The sequence below is a fragment of the Boleophthalmus pectinirostris genome, unplaced genomic scaffold, assembly GCF_026225935.1.
Source record: "Boleophthalmus pectinirostris isolate CB_2022bp ecotype Guang Dong unplaced genomic scaffold, ASM2622593v1 HiC_scaffold_8, whole genome shotgun sequence".
NCBI classification, from domain to species: domain Eukaryota; kingdom Metazoa; phylum Chordata; class Actinopteri; order Gobiiformes; family Gobiidae; genus Boleophthalmus; species Boleophthalmus pectinirostris.
In genome coordinates, this window is record NW_026571515.1 from 21,088,921 (window position 1) to 21,108,920 (window position 20,000).

The window sequence follows — 20,000 nt, forward strand, 5'->3', positions numbered from 1 at the left end:
TAAGGTCGTGGTGCTGCCAATCACTGTTACAGCCCTTTAAAAGACTACACTAATAAAGTATGGAGCTGGCCATAGTGTTAAGCCGAAAGCCTCGGAATCTCATTTTCTGATATTTCCTGCATGCCTGTTGAGTTCACATCGAGCTAAAAGTTTTGTGTTCAGAATAAGATCCAAGGTCACATTGAATGAAATACAATGCACACTTCTTTCTCCATGATTTCTATTGGTTTATATTGAACTCAAGTGTCACCCACTCTACTACTGTTGCTCTTGTAAAGCAAACACATAAGCAATCAATGATATAATAATTCACTTTCCACTATTTCACTTCATTGAAATAAGTTGATGTCATTCCCAAAGTGCAATTAAAAGCACATAGAGGTAGTAATACAAATTTAGACTTCCAAAATTAGAACTTTAAAGGACGTCTTGCTGACTAGGCCCATCATGAGCTTTACAATATTAACTTATCGTTCGGTATATAAGATGACAAAATTTTTTGCGGGTCAGTATTTATAATGTGTACATTTTCTTTGCACTACTGTTAAATTTTTTGTTATTTTTTGGCTATATGATAAGATTTAACCCATAAAAGGTTGCATAAATAACTTCTGTGGCTAATTGCAGATGCAAACTAAGTACTGAAGTGTTTCATTCTACTGTTTATTTATTGCAGCTCATGCTTTTTTAATAATATTGTACATTTTGTGGTGTAAATGTGCTTTAGAGTAATCGTGTAAGTGGCATTTTGTTGCAATATGATCATTTATCATCTTATTTGTTATGTGTACTTCAGCAGTATATCACACTTCAAATGTGTTATCGTGACACTTCTACCATTGACACCAACCTCCTGTCGCGTGGATTAACTCCCAGACTCATGACAGAGAGCCTAGCTCTTTGCTATTGGCACTTTAACGGGCCCATACCAGCGCCACTCCCATCTCATGCTCCACTCTCCTCCTTCAGGGTCAATGCATTGAACCTATTCATCTGCTCTGTGATGAAGGCACTTGTGTCCTCCAGCACCTTCTGCACTAAGGGACTGATGGTGGGCAATGGATGAGAGTTGAATAGTGATCGACTGATATGGGTTTTTTCATGGCTGATGTTGGTATGAGTTGTTTAGAATCCAGATAAAGCTGATAAAGTCTGCAGATATTTTTGGGCCAATGTAGGCAACAGGGCAGATTATGATTATTTTGATTAAAGTTTATTTCATTTTTATATTTGTATAGATTTATATGTGTATATATGTGCATGTGTATATGTGTGTACGCATGCATGTGCGTATATGGGTGGGTGTGTGCATGCATGCATCCACACATTGTTACGAACATATAATGTACATGAATATAGAGAACGGATGTGTACATGTATGCACGTGTGTGTATATATGTGGGTGTATATATGTGTATGTATGTGTTTATGTGTATGTATGTATATATGTATATAATGTGTATGATACATATGGATGTGTGCTTGTACTTATGTGTAAAAAGCTAAATGGACACTGAACATCTCTAATGAAATGAAATGAATAAATATCATTTTATTTTGTTTACTACAAACCTTTAAGAGAGCAGTGTAGTCATGTCTCGTGCAGTTGTCATTTTGCACTGAATTGTTCATATAAGGCTTTGTGTGGATTCTTTAAGCAGCAGATCAGCCAAAACAAAATATTGGCCTGTGCTCGAGATTTAGTCCCGACAGCTGATGTGCTAAAAAGGTCAAACAAAAATGGCCAAACAATACATTGGTCTCTATCTCTATGACTCACATAGAGACTGCTCAAGGTAAAAATTGTACCTCTAAACCAAAATGATTGTTGTTGTTTAAGTTTTCTATGAGCACGCTCGATATGTTCCTAGAGCAAGGTTCTGAAGACAGAATGTGCAATGCAAATTTATTTCACATTGGAAGGGATATGGATTTTGAAGATAGACTCAAACTTTGGTTCAGGCATCCAGGCACATTCTGCAGAGCTTGCCTTATTTTAATTGCCCCAAAGAGTATGTATGATTATCATTCTTTCACTGACAATACGTCTGGATGAGGATTACTCATTGGAAAAGTAAGAGATTAGCTATTGTGCAAACCAATTTGAAAAATACAATGTTGCTCTGATGAAAACTAGAAGGCAGTCCCTTTAGTATCACACTTACCTTTGTAATCCACCATGTTTGAAGTGGCAGTACAAAACGCCCCTATTCATGCATTAGCAAAACCTACTATATGTAAACAAAGTAAATAAAAGATCCATGAAACAACCCAATAAGCTGATTGGCCACTAGTATCAGAATACTTTTGAATGCTTACGTAGTATTTTACATCTTAATCTGTGATGACACAAGGCCTAGCTCTATCCAAAAACATGTAATAATTAGATTGATAAAACATTACATAAAGTAAAGTTGAAGACTATTGTAAAAGTTGGGTTACTATAGTGTTTTGGCACAAGTCTAGCACACAGTGAAAGTTTGTACCCTGGAAACTGCTACATCCTTGTCTGGTTGAGTGTAATCGTCAGTAAGGACTCCCCTGATCAGAGTCTTATGAAGCGAGAGACAGTGACCTCTGCTCAGTTTTCTCTCTGGTTACACCAGCCTCCTGTCAGGGCTACACTCCACTCAGAGCGGGCCTGTCCTCAGCCTGTCAGCTACATTGTTATTTAAATGTCAAATATAATGTCCATTGGCAGTCAGGAGTAGGAGGGGTGGATTCGGTTATTATAAGTGAGCATGGGAACTCCTCCAAAAGTTTAGTTTTTCTTATGGAAGATAATTAGTTTAACCATTTTTATGAAACAAATACATATTCATATTTAAATGCCACTGAATTTCTCACATTGATTTTTTTAAACAAACATGCTGAACTATTTTTATTCTGTATTTCAGTTGTTTAAATTTTAAATATACTTTTTGAATGTGTTTTAAATGTCAAAATAAAAATTCACCTTTTAAGTATTCATCACAAATATTTTCAATCCCTCAGATTCAACAGTCTAAATTCAGTGTAAATTTGCAGTGAAAAAATTCACCTCAACGATCCAAGATCCTGATTGTTTGTGAGCGAGGAGGACAGAGGGGGTTTTCTATTGGAATATCAGCCTCCCTGCTCCTCCCTTCAGGCAGATGTAAGACAGTGCCCACCAGCAACCTGACCAGAACTGAAGAAGTAGCTTGGATGAGCTGTGAAACGTCTTCACTTTAAAAAAAAAAATCTTTTGTGCAGTTGACAGAATACAATTTTTCTTTTGCTGTTTTATTATGCTACTTCTGAACTATCAGACTGGTTCCCTACAGCATTTTCTGCTAGTAACTAAGTTAGATCGATGGCTTAGACCTTGGCACCTTGGATCTTTGCTGCAAACATTCTCACTACAAATTTTACTTAATTTTAATTAATAAAAAAATGTTAACTAAAATGTATTATTTATTATAAATCATGTCATCCTGTCCTTGTGGGTATTCTTCCCAGAGCTCATAATCATCATCATCTCACTACAACAAGAACGAAGGGCAAGCAGCTGTCATGTTATTATGCAGCAGACTGTGGCCAAAGGACACATGTACCAAATGCATGTATCAAAACATAGCATGCTAAATGACATCTTGTACACTTTAAAGCTCAGGTGAATCACTGAATAAATACATACTTATACTTCATGCACTTTATTATGTATTGCTCAAGTGCTGTTGAACTTATTCTGTTGTATTTAAATAGCCCGCCTTCTTATTTTCGCAAATGCATTGAAATCTGTTCTATAGTGTGGTTTTATGCTGCAGTTAGCTTTATTCAGTGTATTTGAGATTTGTTGGGAAGTGGCTATAGCAGCCGTTTAAAGCTCCAAATGCCAGGCTCTGACCTTACGAGCACCGTTGCACTAACTTGCCTCTAGTCGACTATCTCCCAACTGATTTGATTCCTCACGATGTATTGGGCTGGCTGCTTTTTATTCAACACTTCTCCACAGCCTTGGAGCAGGTAAAGTGTGTGAGTTTGACTTGTGTAGAGGAACTGTAACATGCACCGGCTCATTCATATTTCACCAAGTGTGCCACAGTCGAGCAGCTTATTGATCAGTTTTTTATTTTTGCTCCTACATGAAAGCATCTTTTGAATTCCAAATGAACATGTTTATTTTGACAAATGCCACTAAAAGAATACAAAGCAATTAATTCATTTTGAGAACTTTCTGTACAACACAAGACCATTACTTTTGAATAATTTTCTCAAATAGACCTTGAAGCTCAGAAAATACAACTATTAAGCGTACCCCCCTGGAGAGTAGAGAACCATCAGCAAAAATCATTACACATATTTAGTGAAAGTTTTGTAAGACAAGTCTTCATTTTGAGAGGAAAATAAGGTTAGAAAAGTAAAAAAATAGTAGTAGTTCTCCTTGTCAAACACATACCTGGTGTTGTGTTTTGTTTCATTCACATGTTTAACACAAAGCCTTCATATTTAGGCAACTCTCTCTTCCACCTGGCGGTACTTGCTCAAATGACTATCTAGTTTTGTTATTATTGATTAGTGTCTGATTTTCAATATGACTGACAACCCAAATAGTCATTAATTGTCTTAATGTAGGACTAAACAGGGCTAAACCAGAATAAATCAGGTCCAAGTAGAGTATAAATAACTACACTCACACTTTAATACACTCTTAAATACAACCTGTCAAATATGAAGCCAGAATCACTACATTTAATTTAACCTAGTGCAATTTCTAACTGTGCTCATAGATGTCTTTAAGCTGCTGGTGACTTTAACGTAGGAGATTTCTGAAGTGCTTAACTGCAGGAGCTTTGAGTCATCCATCAATTTGTAATGCCTCAGCACTCCAAAAGTCCTTCTTAGTGCTGGACATGGGTAAGAACAGAGCACACACTGTTCAGAAGAAGGTAATCATGGGGCTGGGACAGTGTCCATTTGCACAGCCAGTAGAGCTGAACTTTGTGGGATTGAAATTGAACTGTGGCACCAGGCAACCCAATCATCTCATCATCCTGAGCCAGAGCTGCACTATTTCAGCTCACATGTTAAGTATCCACACAGCATTAATAAAAAACAAACAAACAAACAAACAAACAAACAAACAAAAAAACAGCAGATTCCTGGGCTATAATTTGACAACTTTTTCCCCATTTAGAATTATTAATCGCTATGGAGATTATCCTAATTTATTATAATGAAACCCATGAATAAAATTTAGGACTAAATGTCATAAACAACTGTACCCTGGAAGTCCACCATGTTTTTAGCAGAAGTGCAAAACACCACAGAGATACATTAGCCAAAATAATGTAAAAAGTAGATAAGGCAGATAAGCAGCTGGATCACTACTAGTAAATACATTTGGCACTAGTGTGAGAATACTTGATTTAATGCTAAATTTAGTGTTCAGCAACTTAAAATCTCCATTGGTTTATTAGACTGACAATTCTATGACTTTTGATGCCACAATCCCAAGATTTATAGTTTTGTAGAGTGCGCTCACATAAAGCAAAATATGTTCAATGACATAAAGTACACATACAAAGGTACACTTTTGTTAGGCCAAAGCTCATGTATGCACAGATGCACATCTCCAAGCCCTGATATATTGTGCATTGTTGTGAATCACAATCACATTTTTTGTCCTTTAAAATACCTCAACAGACCTTGTTGAAAAATGAAGCTTTTGATTTTGAGGAATTATTTGCACAAGGACTTTGGTAGGGAAGGTTTCAAAGGGCGGTAGCATAGACTGTATAAGGACATGGACTAAGGGAGTGTGAGATCAGTCATATACTGCTTGGCTCCAGTCAAATGAAACGCACAGAGGCTAGCAGTTACAAGAGCACAGGACTTCTTGCAGCTCAACAGCTCCAAATCCATAAATCAGTTTAATCAATCCTCCCCAGTTCACCTCTCATATCAGCAATAATCTTGGCCCTCTCACTTCCAACATCACTCCTGCTGCCAGAAACCTTGGTGTCATTTTTGACTCTCATCTCAACTTCCACCTTCACATCAAAAAAGTTGCCCAATCCTGTTTTCTCCACCTCCACACAATTAGCAAAATCAAAATTATCCTCTTCTGCCCTGATCTTGAAAAAGTCTTCCACATGTTCATCTTCTCTCGTCTAGACTACTGCAGCTCCCTCCGCTCCGGCCTTGACTCCAAATCCATCTCACACCTCCAGCTGGTTCAGAAGGCAACAGCTTGACTCCTCACTGGGTTTAACCGACATCAACACATCACCCCTATTTGAGCTTCCGTTCACTGGCTGCCTGCGTGCTTTAGAATTGATTTTAAGATTTTACTGATCAAAGCTTTTTTAAAGCTCGTTTAGGTCTTGCACCAAGTTACATTTCAGAACGTTTAACCCCGGACGAGCCTCCTGCAGCCTTAGATCCTCAAGCAGGTCCCTGTTCACTGTTCCAAAGTCCAGGCTCCAGACGAAGCCTTTGCAGTCCGGTTGCCTCGGCTTTGGAATGACCTGCCTGAGGAGATAAGGCTCCCACCATTGGTGTCATCTTTTAAATCACTTCTTAAAACTTTTTATCATTTGGCCTTCCTTTAACTGGTTTTAGCTAGATTTTGTATGTTATTTATTTTTATTCTATTGTATTCACTTATTTATTATAATTAATTTAATTTTATGATTCCAAGAAAACAATACACTAATCAAATGTGAAGGAACGTCTTCATCACTGAGCTCTCGTGACATGGTCTTCTCTGTTTGTTGCAGGTCAGTTAGCAGTTGGCACCTGTGAGATCGTCATGCTCAACAGGGACAATAGTGTTCCCAGACGGACCATTGCCAGGCAGACGGCTCGCTGTGCCTGCAGGAGAGGGCAGATCGCCGGGACAACAAGGGCACGACCAGCATGCGTAGATGGTGAGTTCAACACTTTCTCTGTGGAATATAGGCAAAAGTATTCATGAAGCTCTTCTATATTATACAAACTGACTCTTGTGAGATTTAAGCCATCTTAGAACATTGATCTGACCTGATCAAAAACATACCTGGTGCTGAATTGTTTCATTCACACATGTTTGAGTAATTCTTTATTATTACCCCCAATTGAGACCACAGGTTGTATGCGCCGCACGTGCACACACACACGCGCCGCAAACAAAAAAACAGCAGATTCTCTGGGCTATAATTTGACAACTTTTTCCCCATTTAGAATTATTAATCACTATGGAGATTATCCTAATTTATTATAATGAAATCCATGAATAGAATTTAGGACTGAATGTCATAAACAACTGTACCATGGAAGTCCACCATGTTTTTAGCAGAACAGCACAGAACACTGCTGCAGGCAACAGTGGGAATGTAGCACCAGCGTACATTGGGTGAAACCATGACATTGTTTTTGTTTTTTGGCAGAAAAGTAACCTAATTTGAAAAGAAAAACTGATAAAAAAAAAAAAGAGTCACGTGCCCTTTCAAAATACGTTCTCTAAAACCAGTGCAGTCACATAAACACTGTGCGTCACATCCAAGAGCTTGGGGAATGACTCGTAATGGACTATGGAAAGTTTACAGCTGTGGAGAATAAATATAAAACACTTCATGGCATCAGACAGCAACTTTACAAGAACAACTTCTGAAGGAAAAGGCACGTGATGCAGACAACTAAAGTTAAATGGAGAGTGACTTAATTAATGCGAGTGCCGCAGATTCGGCTTACTATTGCCGCAAAGCATCATCTCTCATGTTGTCAACTTTTGTATTGTGATTTAAAACATAATTCATCCAAACAACTATGAATACATATACAATGTAAAAGTTTTAGTGTTTAAACATGAGAATACATAGAGGCTGGTATAAACTGACACTTTTAAAAGTGCGCGTGTATACAGCACTGCCTATGTTACGTGTCGCTGATGGTCCTGGTGTGAATCCCGGGTTAGTCTGCTAACATCTCCAAAGCTCAAAATGCTCTATTCTACCTTGTGCTGTCATGAAATGGTTATTATTTATTTTTAAGATTTTTGCCTTTGGTTCAGTAGAGATTGGCAATTCCAGGTCTGAAATGATCCAAGTGATTCTAGTGAAGGTGTGCAGTTTAAAAACACAGTGGAGCACTTTCTGTATTACCACATGACATCACAAGGTGAAACAGAGTGATTTCTGTTTGAGACAAGAACTAAATATGCAGAGTTAAGCATGTGTGAATGAAACAAAACACACCCCCAGGTATGTTTTTGATTTGGAAACAAGATTATAATTTAGATAAAATAGCCTAATATAGGCCCTTTAAAGTCCGTTCATCTTCAGCAGGCTCAATCAGATCTTTTTGCTGCTCTAATAAAGTACGCAGCTAACCAATTACCTGCCATTATTTTTAGCATTGTTCAATTTCTTTTACTCAGTAGTGAGTGACTGGTTTGAGTTCTTTCATCCACTGCTTTTGTTTCCTATTTAAAAAAAAGATCATTTCCATAATTTCTTTTTATCACCAGATATTGAGAACGGTTCTCATTGTACATGCTTGTCTGTACAATTCAGACTGGATAAGACTTTTTTTTTTTTTTATCAGATTTTCTTTTCAAATTAGGTTACTTTTCTGCCAAAAAAACAAACAAAAACAAGGTCATGGTTTTACCCAATGTACGTTGGTGCTACATTCCCACTGTTGCCTGCAGCAGTGTTAAACTCAAATTACTTTGTGCATATTCATTTTGTTTTAGCTTAGATCTGTCTTTAATAAAACCATATGAGCCATGGGTGTTTATCTTCTGCAATTTAGAATCATGACTCATCTTGTGCAAAAGTAAAAAGTGCATAATTCCTCAGTGATAAACAGGTAGTGCGCTTTTATAGTGACTGGAGACAAACTCACAGGAGAGCTTATTTGATAAAGTCTCATGCAGTAGCACAGTCATTAAAAGTTACTATTTTATTTCTGCAACACAAATTGACATGGTACTGTATAGGTTTTTATGAGGTAAATGATAAAAATCCCTTTCCTTGAATTTTATGTTTCCAGTTTCACATAGGAAGCACTTGAAATTGCAGCTGGCTAAGAAAAAACCCTGTACATCATGAACTGCAACTAGTACTATTATAGCATATAGAAAAAAGATAATAATATACAGTATACTACACAAAGGCCTTGACCCAGTTATGCATAAACCCAAAAGATTCAAAGGAGTTCCCTAAATCACTGACTACAATATTGGCAATTAGGGATGCACCAATAGCTGGACTGGGTATTGGTTCAGTGATACTGGTTGAGTTGAGATCCTGGTTGGGCCTTAAATTGGGCCAATTTACAGGCTGATTTTGACCTTGAACATCACATAATGTTTAAACTTTTATTCATACAAAGCTTTTCAGGAGTTATTTGAAGAATATCGCACAGTTGGATCTCTTGTGTAATAAGTTAACTGTGTTTTAATGAAATAAGTGCCATTTTCCGTCTGGTATTGGTTAAAATCAAAGGATTGATATCGTAACCGATGTAGCTGGATCGGCATATCCCAATCTGTGCAATTGGTCGCAAGTTTACCAAACAAGTTAATGTCCAACTCTGATCCAGACATTTATTCAGGTCACCTTTTTGTTCTTGAGATTTCACCTTGAACATAAAAAAAAATAAAAATAAAATCACAAGTAGGTATGCATTGTTTTCTTAACTGGATCCAAAGTATGTTTTTAGGTTTTTATTTGGCATTTTCCCAGGTACTTTGACCAATACTCTACAATTTAAGAAAAATCTAATGGAAATGTTCTGTTCCACAGCCTGACAACAGTAAGGCTGAGGCTGTGCTCTATATTCACATTACACCTCTTGCCTCAATAACCTTGACTCATTTTGGTTAAACTTGCATTTTCTCGTTACAGTTTCTTTCACCCATAAAAAACTGCAGTCCAAGTTAACCAAAATGGATCGCCTTCTTGCACTGATCATTAACACCCCCGCTGATGTAGTTTAGTTGTTTAAACAGAAAATCAATTCTCACTGTCAACCTTTTGATGTGTGCAGTTTGATTCCAGCTCTGCGATAGGCTGGACCTGCCACAGTCCATCACCACAGTCACAACCTGTCAGTACGGTCAGGACTCTGGAGCTTGTCTAACGCAGGGATAGTGGGAATTTTATTGCAGCTAATCTGGATATAATGTTTTAAATTTCTATTACTCTTACATGTTTTCTTTTTTTGTTTGTTTTTTTAATTACTGTTATCAAAAAATATATCAGAAGTAAACCAAAAGAACACATAAATAGGACAAAGTTGGATATTTTCTGAATAGTTTTGTTAAACTAATATACAGGGATGTAACAATAACCAAAATATCATGATACTGTATCATCAAAGTTCTCACAATAATATCGTGGACCATCATAATATATCAAATTACAAGTCTCTTTGCTTAAATTAAGAGTTATGGTGCAGCAATATCCATCCATCCATTTTCGTCCGCTTATCCGGGGCCGGGTCGCAAGGGCAGCAGCCTAAGCAGGGACTCCCAGACACGTCCTCCAGCTCCTTCGGGGGGACCCCGAGGCGTTCCCAGGCCAGCCGAGAGACATAGTCCCTCCAGCGTGTCCTGGGTCTTCCCCGGGGCCTCCTCCCGGTGGGACATGCCCGGAACACCTCCTGAGGGAGGTGACCAGGAGGCATCCGGAACAGATGCCCGAGCCACCTCAACTGGCTCCTCTCGATGTGGAGGAGCAGCGACTCTACTCCGTGTTCCTCCCGTGTGACTGAGCTCCTCACTCTATCTCTAAGGGAGCGCCCAGCCACCCTGCGAAGGAAACTCATTTCGAGCGCTTGTATCCACGATCTCGTCCTTTCGGTCACTACCCAGAGCTCATGACCATAGATGCAGCAATAGAAAAAAAAAAGACAAAGGGAACTACATAGACCATGATCCTTTGCTCCATTTCAGTGTAGACTACATAAAGAAATAACAGTTCGAAACACTTTTAAGTCTTAGTTCTTTGGATTAAGTCTTGTCAAGGCATTTTCAGAGGAAAATGTAGCATATTAACAGTTTTGTTAGCCTTTGTTAGCCACAAACTATTGCAATAAATATCGTTCTGTGAGATGTATATTGTGAAAATATTGTACCGTGAGATTTGGATATTGTTACATCCCTTCCCCACCATATCCCAATGAATATCGTATCGTGAGGTTCATACCGTGACAGTATCGTATCATGAGACTTAGATATCGTTACACTCCTACCAATATAAAAAGATAAATATTAAACACATGGCATTTGTATTATGTTTCAAATTGCATTCTACTGAATAAAAAGTAATGCTTTTAATTATCATTGTGGTATCAAAATTGGTAGTGCTGTAACAGTAATAATTATAACTTTAAAAAAACAAAAAAAACAACACATTTTCTGATTTAATTACATCAAAATGACACAGGAAAGGTTACGTTAAGTGTTTTTGATTAAATATGCATTTTCGTCTGTACATATACTTCAGCAGCATCACTTCAGCTTCATCTGGGTCAAATGCAGCACAGATCTCATAGTCATGGGCTTTTTTGCATTCTAACAAACTAATCAATTAATCTAAAAAATAATTGCTACATTAATTAATAGAAAAATCTTTAACCGTAGCCCTAAAAATGTATATTGAGTATTTTCCTTAGTATCAAATCAAGTTTGAAATGTAACTATTGTTGTCACACTGTATGAACTTGGACATTGAATATTAGATGGCTTGGTGGAGACAGTTCACCTACAATGCTGATTGCCTCTCACAATATTCCAAACTCTAATCGCAATCGTAATTGCTGTAAATTGTGTCCCCTGTTGCAAACCCAGAGTCACAGTTCTGCTCTTTGCTTTTGGCCCGCTCTCCACAAACTCGCTCAGTAACACTCAGCAGATGCTAATTCACTTAGAGGGACGTATGATTACAGCAGCAGGAAATTGATTATTACTGGCGTCTGGCTGCATCCCACCCCGCGCTCTGTTAATGGCCAGCACGGTGGAGACAGGACCAGATCTCAGCAGCGTTTGATGAGAGGCCACAGGGGTAAATAAGACTTACACCCACAGTTACAGATATTGATTATGAACAAGCTTTTATTCAATCAGGAAATGTGATTTTAATGCTTCTTGTCCCCAGGGTTATGGTTGTTTTGGAGTTCTAAATAATAAAGAATCTTATATTTCCACTTTAGTTTTTAAATTTGACTGAGTTTGATTAAGAACATTCGATTGAATCCCAATAAGCAAAAGACTTAAAAATGTTCCCCTCAAAAATAAATGATGGCACCAAGTAAGATGTCAGAGGGTTGTCAAAAGATACTAATTGATACTAAAACTAGTATCAAAACCAGATACTCATTTAAGCAGGTATTGATACCAAAAGAAAAAAAAAGTCACATTCACAAGGCAGTATAAAACGACATAGAATAGTACACGCCCATGAACCGCTATGGCTGATATAACACTACATAGTAATATAAAAGATAGTACTATTATGTAATGTTCAAAATCACATTTATTGTCTAAAGAAAAAGTGATTGTGATATCTGTATTGAGGATCGAGTCGTATTCCTTAGTCTCAAAATTGAGTTTGAAATTTTAGTATCGTGACAACACTTTTACCTTGACGCGTTTCCATAACCTAAGGAGGAGGAGCATTAAAACTGAGGACATCAATGTTCAATTCAAAGCAGATAATAGAAATGACCCCTCAACAGTAAAGTGAGGTGAGGGAGGCTGGAGGTGTTTCTCCGATTTTACAGTCACGTCAGCTCCAGTGAGGACAAATTCGATTTTACAGTGAGTCCAATCCACTATTTATGTAGCTTGTATCACACACTGAACATTTCCGAGGTGCTGTACAAAACATCAAAACAAAAATTCTACCTGTGCTTATAAAAATAATAATCAAAATAAAACCAGTAAAATCAAGACAATACCTTAAACATTAAATAGCTAAAATTATAAAATGATTTGGTACTTTGACCTTAACCTTGAGAAGTGATTGTCTGTTTCCATTTCTCTTGTCTTCCTGAAAACAAAAGCTAGGGATAAGCTGAAATAGATTTCTTTGAGCCGATATCTAGTATTTGGCAATACCAATATTTCACTTTTCCGTAGCAAAACAAATTTATCTTATCTTATCTTCGTAGACTGTTCACAAATATACTTTTTTTTTTTTTTTTTTTTTTACATAAATGTGTTATACAGCCATATTTATTCTATTTCCATTTTGACTCTGGTTTGTTCAAAAAGGGTACACAGAGAATAGGGCAGTGCCAAAAAATATCAGTAACAAATAACAAACCGATATATCACCCATCCTTAACAAAATCAATCCGACGGGCTCAAACAAAAGACACAGTAATGAGGTGTAGGAGGGCTGGACAGAATTTGCAGAAATATGTAGCCAAATTTGAATATAAGTCTAAGTATATGTGTTGTATATGAGTAAGTATGCGTAAGTCAGGCAGAAAAGTTAAAAGACTCACTATAGAGACTCAGGTGGGGATAACCTGTGACCTCCAGCTTACTCACACACCTCGGTTTACTTTTCATTTGATTTCTTATAAAAGCCCTCTGCCTCTATAAGCACATAAACCTATTTACATTCTTATAAACATGTTTATTCTTTTGCATCTCCTGGGCTTTGAAAACTCTTTTTTTCACCAAGCGATATTATTAGTTATATTCAACTGGGTCATTTTAATATATCTCTCACACTGCTGTAAGTGCGGGCCACTACCTTTTCTTCAAACGCGGTATAGAAAATTCTGATGCTTGCAAACGTAATGTTTGGTTCATTGATATGCAGTGTTGGTGCCCAGGTTCTTCACATGCAACCTAATGCAACATTTGATTCCCACCGAAGATAAATGATGATAATAGCCTTACATAGAATATTCAATCATAGGATTATGACAATTGAGAGGCCACATCATTAATATTGATGATGTGGTTACCATGGTACATGTTTGCGAGGGCAGTAGATGAAGTGATATGTTGATTGAAGGATCGCTCTCATGTGCTGTTAGTGGAAGGAAATTAGACATGTGGTCATTTGTCCTTGAAGTCAGTGCTCTGTTAGAAATAAAGCTGCTGAATTCTATTTCGTTTCTTGTTTACCTTCATTAGCTTTATACAGGCATTTACCCAGCTACGCCTCAGATATACCTTGGGAACAGAAGCATTAACCCTAGCTTGATAAAAGTGTACAAAAGTTATTCAGGAATATGGCTATTTAAATAACTCAGTTTGACAAAAAAAACGAAAAAAAAACCAAAACATCCATAATCCATCATTTTAACAATACTTTTATTTCTTAAAAACGCCACTGTCTCATTGTTGTTTTTAATTTTAGAACTGAAACCAACTTTCATTCTTGTATTGATGTCTTTTGTATTGATGGAGGGTTCTACCACCTGCTTTTCTCCATAGAGATGTTGTTACTTTGTCTGGAATGTCCCCGTGTGGCTTTAAAGATATTCATTTTGCATTTACTGAATAACATGGGTTTTTATTTACTTAAACTTGCATTCTTACTGTCTCTCCTCTTCATAGATCCTGTAACTTGACCCTATGGCATTGCCTGTTGTCTCCATAGAAATAAATAAGTGCAATGCCGTATTGTAGAGCATTCCAGGCAACATCTCCATGGAGAAAAGATGCTGATGGACCCTCCATGAAAAGCTATGCAGTACACCTTTAATTTGTTATTGTAAATATTTGTTCTTGAAATCAAATTTTTGTTGCTTGATATATGAAATTTGCTTTGTAAATATAAATCTGGCTGGCCTTAGCTCCTAAAGTAGCCACCACATTCTGATTAGCCCACGAACAATGTAGTGATGGGCTTGTATACTGCTTTAATCAAAAGTAAAGACTGGATTTTTGAAAACATGTCTTAAACTTATGAGCTCTAGTCCAAATTGATATGAATGTTCAAAGATGCATTGTGTACCATAATTTCTGAACTATAAGCCTCTACTTTTTTCTCACACTTTGAACCCTGCAGCTTAAATATCGATGTGGCTAATATGTGAACGGATTATTTGTTCATCAACACAGTGGATGCGTGCAGACTGAGTGCAGAAAGCACCGCTGTCTGTGCGGGTAACACGTGGATCTAACGTTAACATGAAGTTGCAATGTTAGCTAGTGATGTTGTCAGTGCACTAAAACAGTTTGTCACCATGTGATAAAATAAGTTGCTAAATGAACATTATTGAGTGTGATACATCTTTCTCGTATGTGTTAAATGCAAGTGGGTGCGTAAATGATGAGAAGAAACCTCTCAAACTTCAGCAGCCGGACATCCACTCATACCTGACCGATACACCTATCCCCGACCCCCAGGAGAGCCTGAAATCTCCTGAAATCCTACAAGACACGAGAGGTGAGATCGGGCCTAAAAAAATCCAGCCCGACCCGACCCGGCCCGCGGGTATTAAAACCCGACCCGGCCCGAGCCCGACCAATTAACTTGATTTGCAGGCCCGAGCCCGAAGCAAACCCGAAATGTCATATTTTATTTGTGAGGACTCGGGAGGAGGAGCAGTGCTCAGCGTCGAGGTGCCAGTCTTTTTGCTCTCGTATGAAAGCAAAGCACCACATTGACGACATTCAGCGAAGCCAACGCAAGTTTCTGTAGCATTTTCAACAATCAATTTGAAGCTTTTCCACACCTCACTCTTACCAGGTGCGTGTTTGTCTTTTCAGTTCTCCTGCCTTTAGTTTAACTTCTTGCTCCTCCATATTGGGGACACCAGGTCAAAATAGATGCAGACTTGCGGAGGGGAAGATTATTAAATTAAGAGGGGGCGTTCACGTGCGCAGAGCTCTGGCTCTGCGGATCCTGTTTAGTAGTTAAATAGCAATTACATTACATTACTTCTCTGTTTTATCCATATTATTTATTTTATAACAAGTATTCCTTAGTTTAGTATCCACACATCGTTTTAGCATACATTTTATAAACATATATTTATTTGAAGCCCGACCCGACCCAAAGTAATGATTGACATTTTAGGCCTATTCGGGTCGGGTCGGGTCGGGCTTGGGCTCGGTCTTAAGATCTTACCTCTACAAGACACTGACATGATACAGGACCATTCAGTCTATGTAGAGGATATGACAGCGGGTTTTTCTTCAGGAGACATGCTCAGCAATGGGGTGATGTACTTTTTTGCACTGTTTTACAGTTATTTAGCACTTCATACACACACCCTCCTCATGTAAAACACATGAAGAAATGCAGATGATGCAGCTTTTAAGTTAAAGGGAATTGATGTGGCTATGGAAGAAGGAAACAGAGCTCCTGCACATGAGCTCAGCATTAGTGAGTCGATGGTGAGATTTTAACGGCAGCAGCGTGATGAACTGACTCAGTGCAAAAGGACGACAAAAGCTTTCAGAGGCAATAAAAGCAGATGGCCCAAACTTGAAAATGTTCTTGAAGACATGGACACCTGCATCTTAGATTCAAGTGCGGCCTATGTATGCACAATTTTAAAATTAAAATAAGTTAAAATTTAGTTGATGCGGCTTATATTCAGGTGCGCTCAAGAGTCCGAAAAATACGGTAACTAACTATGGGTCTGTCAAATGCTTTTTCCGTGGAAATGTTATTGCTTTGTCTGGAAAGTTTCACAGTATGGCATTAAACCTTTTTATCTTCATGGAGACCAAACCAGGCCAAGTTACAGGTCACATCTGTGGAGTGACGACCCTGTTTACAGTCTGAATGCCTGTTTTTCTAGATATTTTTGAGCTACCTATAATTGAATAATTGTAAGGTAGAGCTGTGAACATTCTAGGCAGAGCAATAACATATTCATAGAAACAAGCAGGTGATGGACCCCCAACCAGAAAGTTACATAGTGCACCTTTAAATGTTTCTCATGTATTTAGACACTTGACTTTGGCTAGAATCAATCTCTCTGCATTAAAACTCTAACACTGTAGATATCACATGTAAAGCGCCCACCACAACAAGTTTAATAAGTTTAAACAACACTCCCACCTCGCTTACACGTTTGGAATAAAATTACAACACCACATATGGGAGGAATAACTTTGGTGTAAAAAGTTTTGCAGTTGCTATTTGTAGGTCCTTATCACTTCTAGCAGATCACCTTGCAAAGTAAACTTGTTCAACCTATATTCCCATACAGCCTACAATATCTCCATCTCTTAAGCTGTGAATCTCGAGTGAAACAGAGCCAAAGATAAACTTCACAATCTGTTCAGCTTGCTCTGTTTGTTTGCGTGCCGTCATGACGTCAGCCCTTTATTTAAAGTCCGCTGTAACAGTGGGCTGGACTTGGGCCCATACACCATGTTCTAGTTTCTATGTAAATATGCAAACAGAATGCTGCCGCTAAAGGGGTCAGTGATAATAAGACTAAATATAGACCAAAGTCAAAAGAAAAACCAGGCCTAACTTATGTCCTCATTTTTGTGTTCTTGTTACATATAGACTGCTTTCTCAAAGTCAGTGCACTGCGGATTATGTGTTTGATAAACCGCAGTGTAAATTCAGATATTATAGCTACAAAGGGTTGGGACTAAAGGCAGCGCAAGAACAGAGGACACAGACTTTGCTTAGTTCTAACATATTGAGAAAAAGAAATACTTGCAAGATCATCTAGAGCATTTTAAGTTTCATTTGAGCTAGAGCACAAGTCTCAAAATGATATTCAACAGTGTGAAAATACAAAATGTTTGGAATGGTTTTGATTTAGTTTTTGACAAAACAAATACAGGCATGAAAGAGGGTGAAGAGTAGAGTCAGTCCTCGAACTGTCAGATCCAGAAACCTTTTAACTGTGAGGCTGGCACACAGCCCAGCATACTGCACCAAACCCCTTTTGGTGCTGTAAATATTCCCCTTAATATTCATCAGTTTCATGCAGTTCAGCCATGTCCCTTCCAGACAAATAGTCCTGAAAATAATATGGAAATCATATCAGATTGGTCACAGATTGCAATGATTTTTTAAAGTTTTTTTTAAATTTGTTAATATATGTTCAGAAAATATATTTATTTATATAGTGAGAATATTGTGATTTAGTTTTTTGTCCAGCCCTATTGAAAATCTTCTCTTGCTGTTGAACTGATCTGATTATTATTGTATAGCCTGTATCATGTAGACCTGACCTTTCCATCTTGCTGGACTGACAACTCATATATATTTGTCCTGGAAGGATAGATGCCTGTAAAAATCTGTACTGGAAAATATATTCAACCTTGTTCAGAGCCATGTTAATAACTTTTCATAGCTTTTTTACCTTTCAATAATTTAAAAGAAAGGTGTAATTTAATGTATTTTTCCATAACATTGTAGAAGTGAATGCTTTTAATAACTGACTGGCATTTGATGAGGTGGTTTAGGTTATTCGATTTTTAGCACACTTTTTGAAACTTTAGTTAGATATATCTGAACAGCAGCATAGGTGGTCAAATCATTTGGAACATGTCTCATCAGTTCACTGTTCTAAAGCTATTTCTCAGAACATTTCTCATGTAACTCTCATTCACAAACATTTGTGAATTCAGTGAATTGACCTTGTTTAATACAACCAGTCTGTCCTCAGGTGGTTAAGGACTTTGGCCAAAATTCTGTTACTTTTAATGAAAAAATTCAAACATAACAGAAAAAAGTTCAATTTTATGAGCACCTCAAATCTAACAACAAATGATTTCACCTGAGTCAGAAAGGGACAAGGGCCTCAGCAGAGCACCGACAATGAATAGAGACATCCTACATACAATCCAGAAAAACTCTATCTTCCTCTGATAAATTTGTGTTTATGGAAACTGAAACTGTTTGGATTTCTATGTGAGCTGTTTTTGCAAATGTCAATTTCCAATAGCGAAAAGTGTCAAAGCGATTGAAAAAACTTGTATATACACTGCAGTGAGAAGTTGCTGAACAGATGTACAGAATAAAATGTAGGTTGAAGGACATTCTAGGCAATGTTCACTTTCTTTGAAACAATCGTGATGTTTAGTGCAGAGTATAATACTTACTCTCTCTCTGCAGTCATGTTTACCTGTTATGTTATGCTATGTTATGACAGCCCTGTTCCAAAGATGTGTTATTATTTTTTTATGTGCTAGTCAGTTCAAAGCAAAACAGTTCGCACTTCTGAAGCGAAAGTGAGCCAAAAGCAAATATTATATCTGAGCTGAAGTCCCACTTGGATTTAAGGCCTGAGCTCTTTAAATGTACAGTACTTTGTTTGTCATATATTGGATGTGTACATGAAACTGCATAGATATGTGTTCTAAGTATAAGGGAAATCCTGAGCCCTGCAGGGAAAAACTATGCAGACAATATATACCCTACAAAGTCTCAATAGAAAGAAGGGTTGTCAAAAGTAACTATTGAAAGTAGATACTCATTTAAGCAAGTATTGATAAATGATTTCTTGGTTATAAATGCAACACCACATGACATAATACAAAATACTATTATTTTAGGTTGTAAATTATATTATTGTCTAAAAAGTGCTTTTGTATCGAAAACAGGTTTGAAATACTACTAACAATAATACTACTAATAATTGAAACACTAATAGAAGACATTTCCCCCACCCCCTCCTCTTGTTGGTTAACATCTATCATGCTCTGAGTGGATTTAACCAATCACATGAAATGTGAATTCTCAAATGAAGTTTTAGTTGCCAGTACAAATGCTGTGTACATGAAACAAAATCTAAGAAAATTTTGGCCTACATTTTTAGCATATACCTCACCTATTGTTCCTGTTTATATGTGATTTTTTTTGCTACAGTCCAAACTTTTTTTGGGATCTTTTAGTAATTTCTTTTCAGGTTTTGCAGAAGAAATGTGTAGCTCTTTTGTTGTAACTGAAATATTTTAACAGAAAATGATTAGATTAAGCCATGTGTACACATATGAGCGCACTGAAGATATGTATTTATTCAGCTGTTTGTTCGGGCATGATTTGGCTGATTTACCCCTGTCAGTATTTCTAATGAATCCTGTATAAACCTCACATAAATAC

The 20,000-nt window shown here is 37.4% G+C and overlaps 1 protein-coding gene across 1 annotated transcript in view; it reads left to right on the top strand.

The window, feature by feature from the left end:
• tafa5l (TAFA chemokine like family member 5, like) overlaps nucleotides 1-20,000 on the top strand; it is a 52,370-nt gene that overhangs the window by 16,778 nt on the left and 15,592 nt on the right. The window contains exon 2 of the mRNA XM_020922504.2: nucleotides 6,744-6,893. Within this exon, the coding sequence (XP_020778163.2) occupies nucleotides 6,744-6,893 (150 nt within the window). The remainder of the gene's footprint in view (nucleotides 1-6,743; nucleotides 6,894-20,000) is intronic.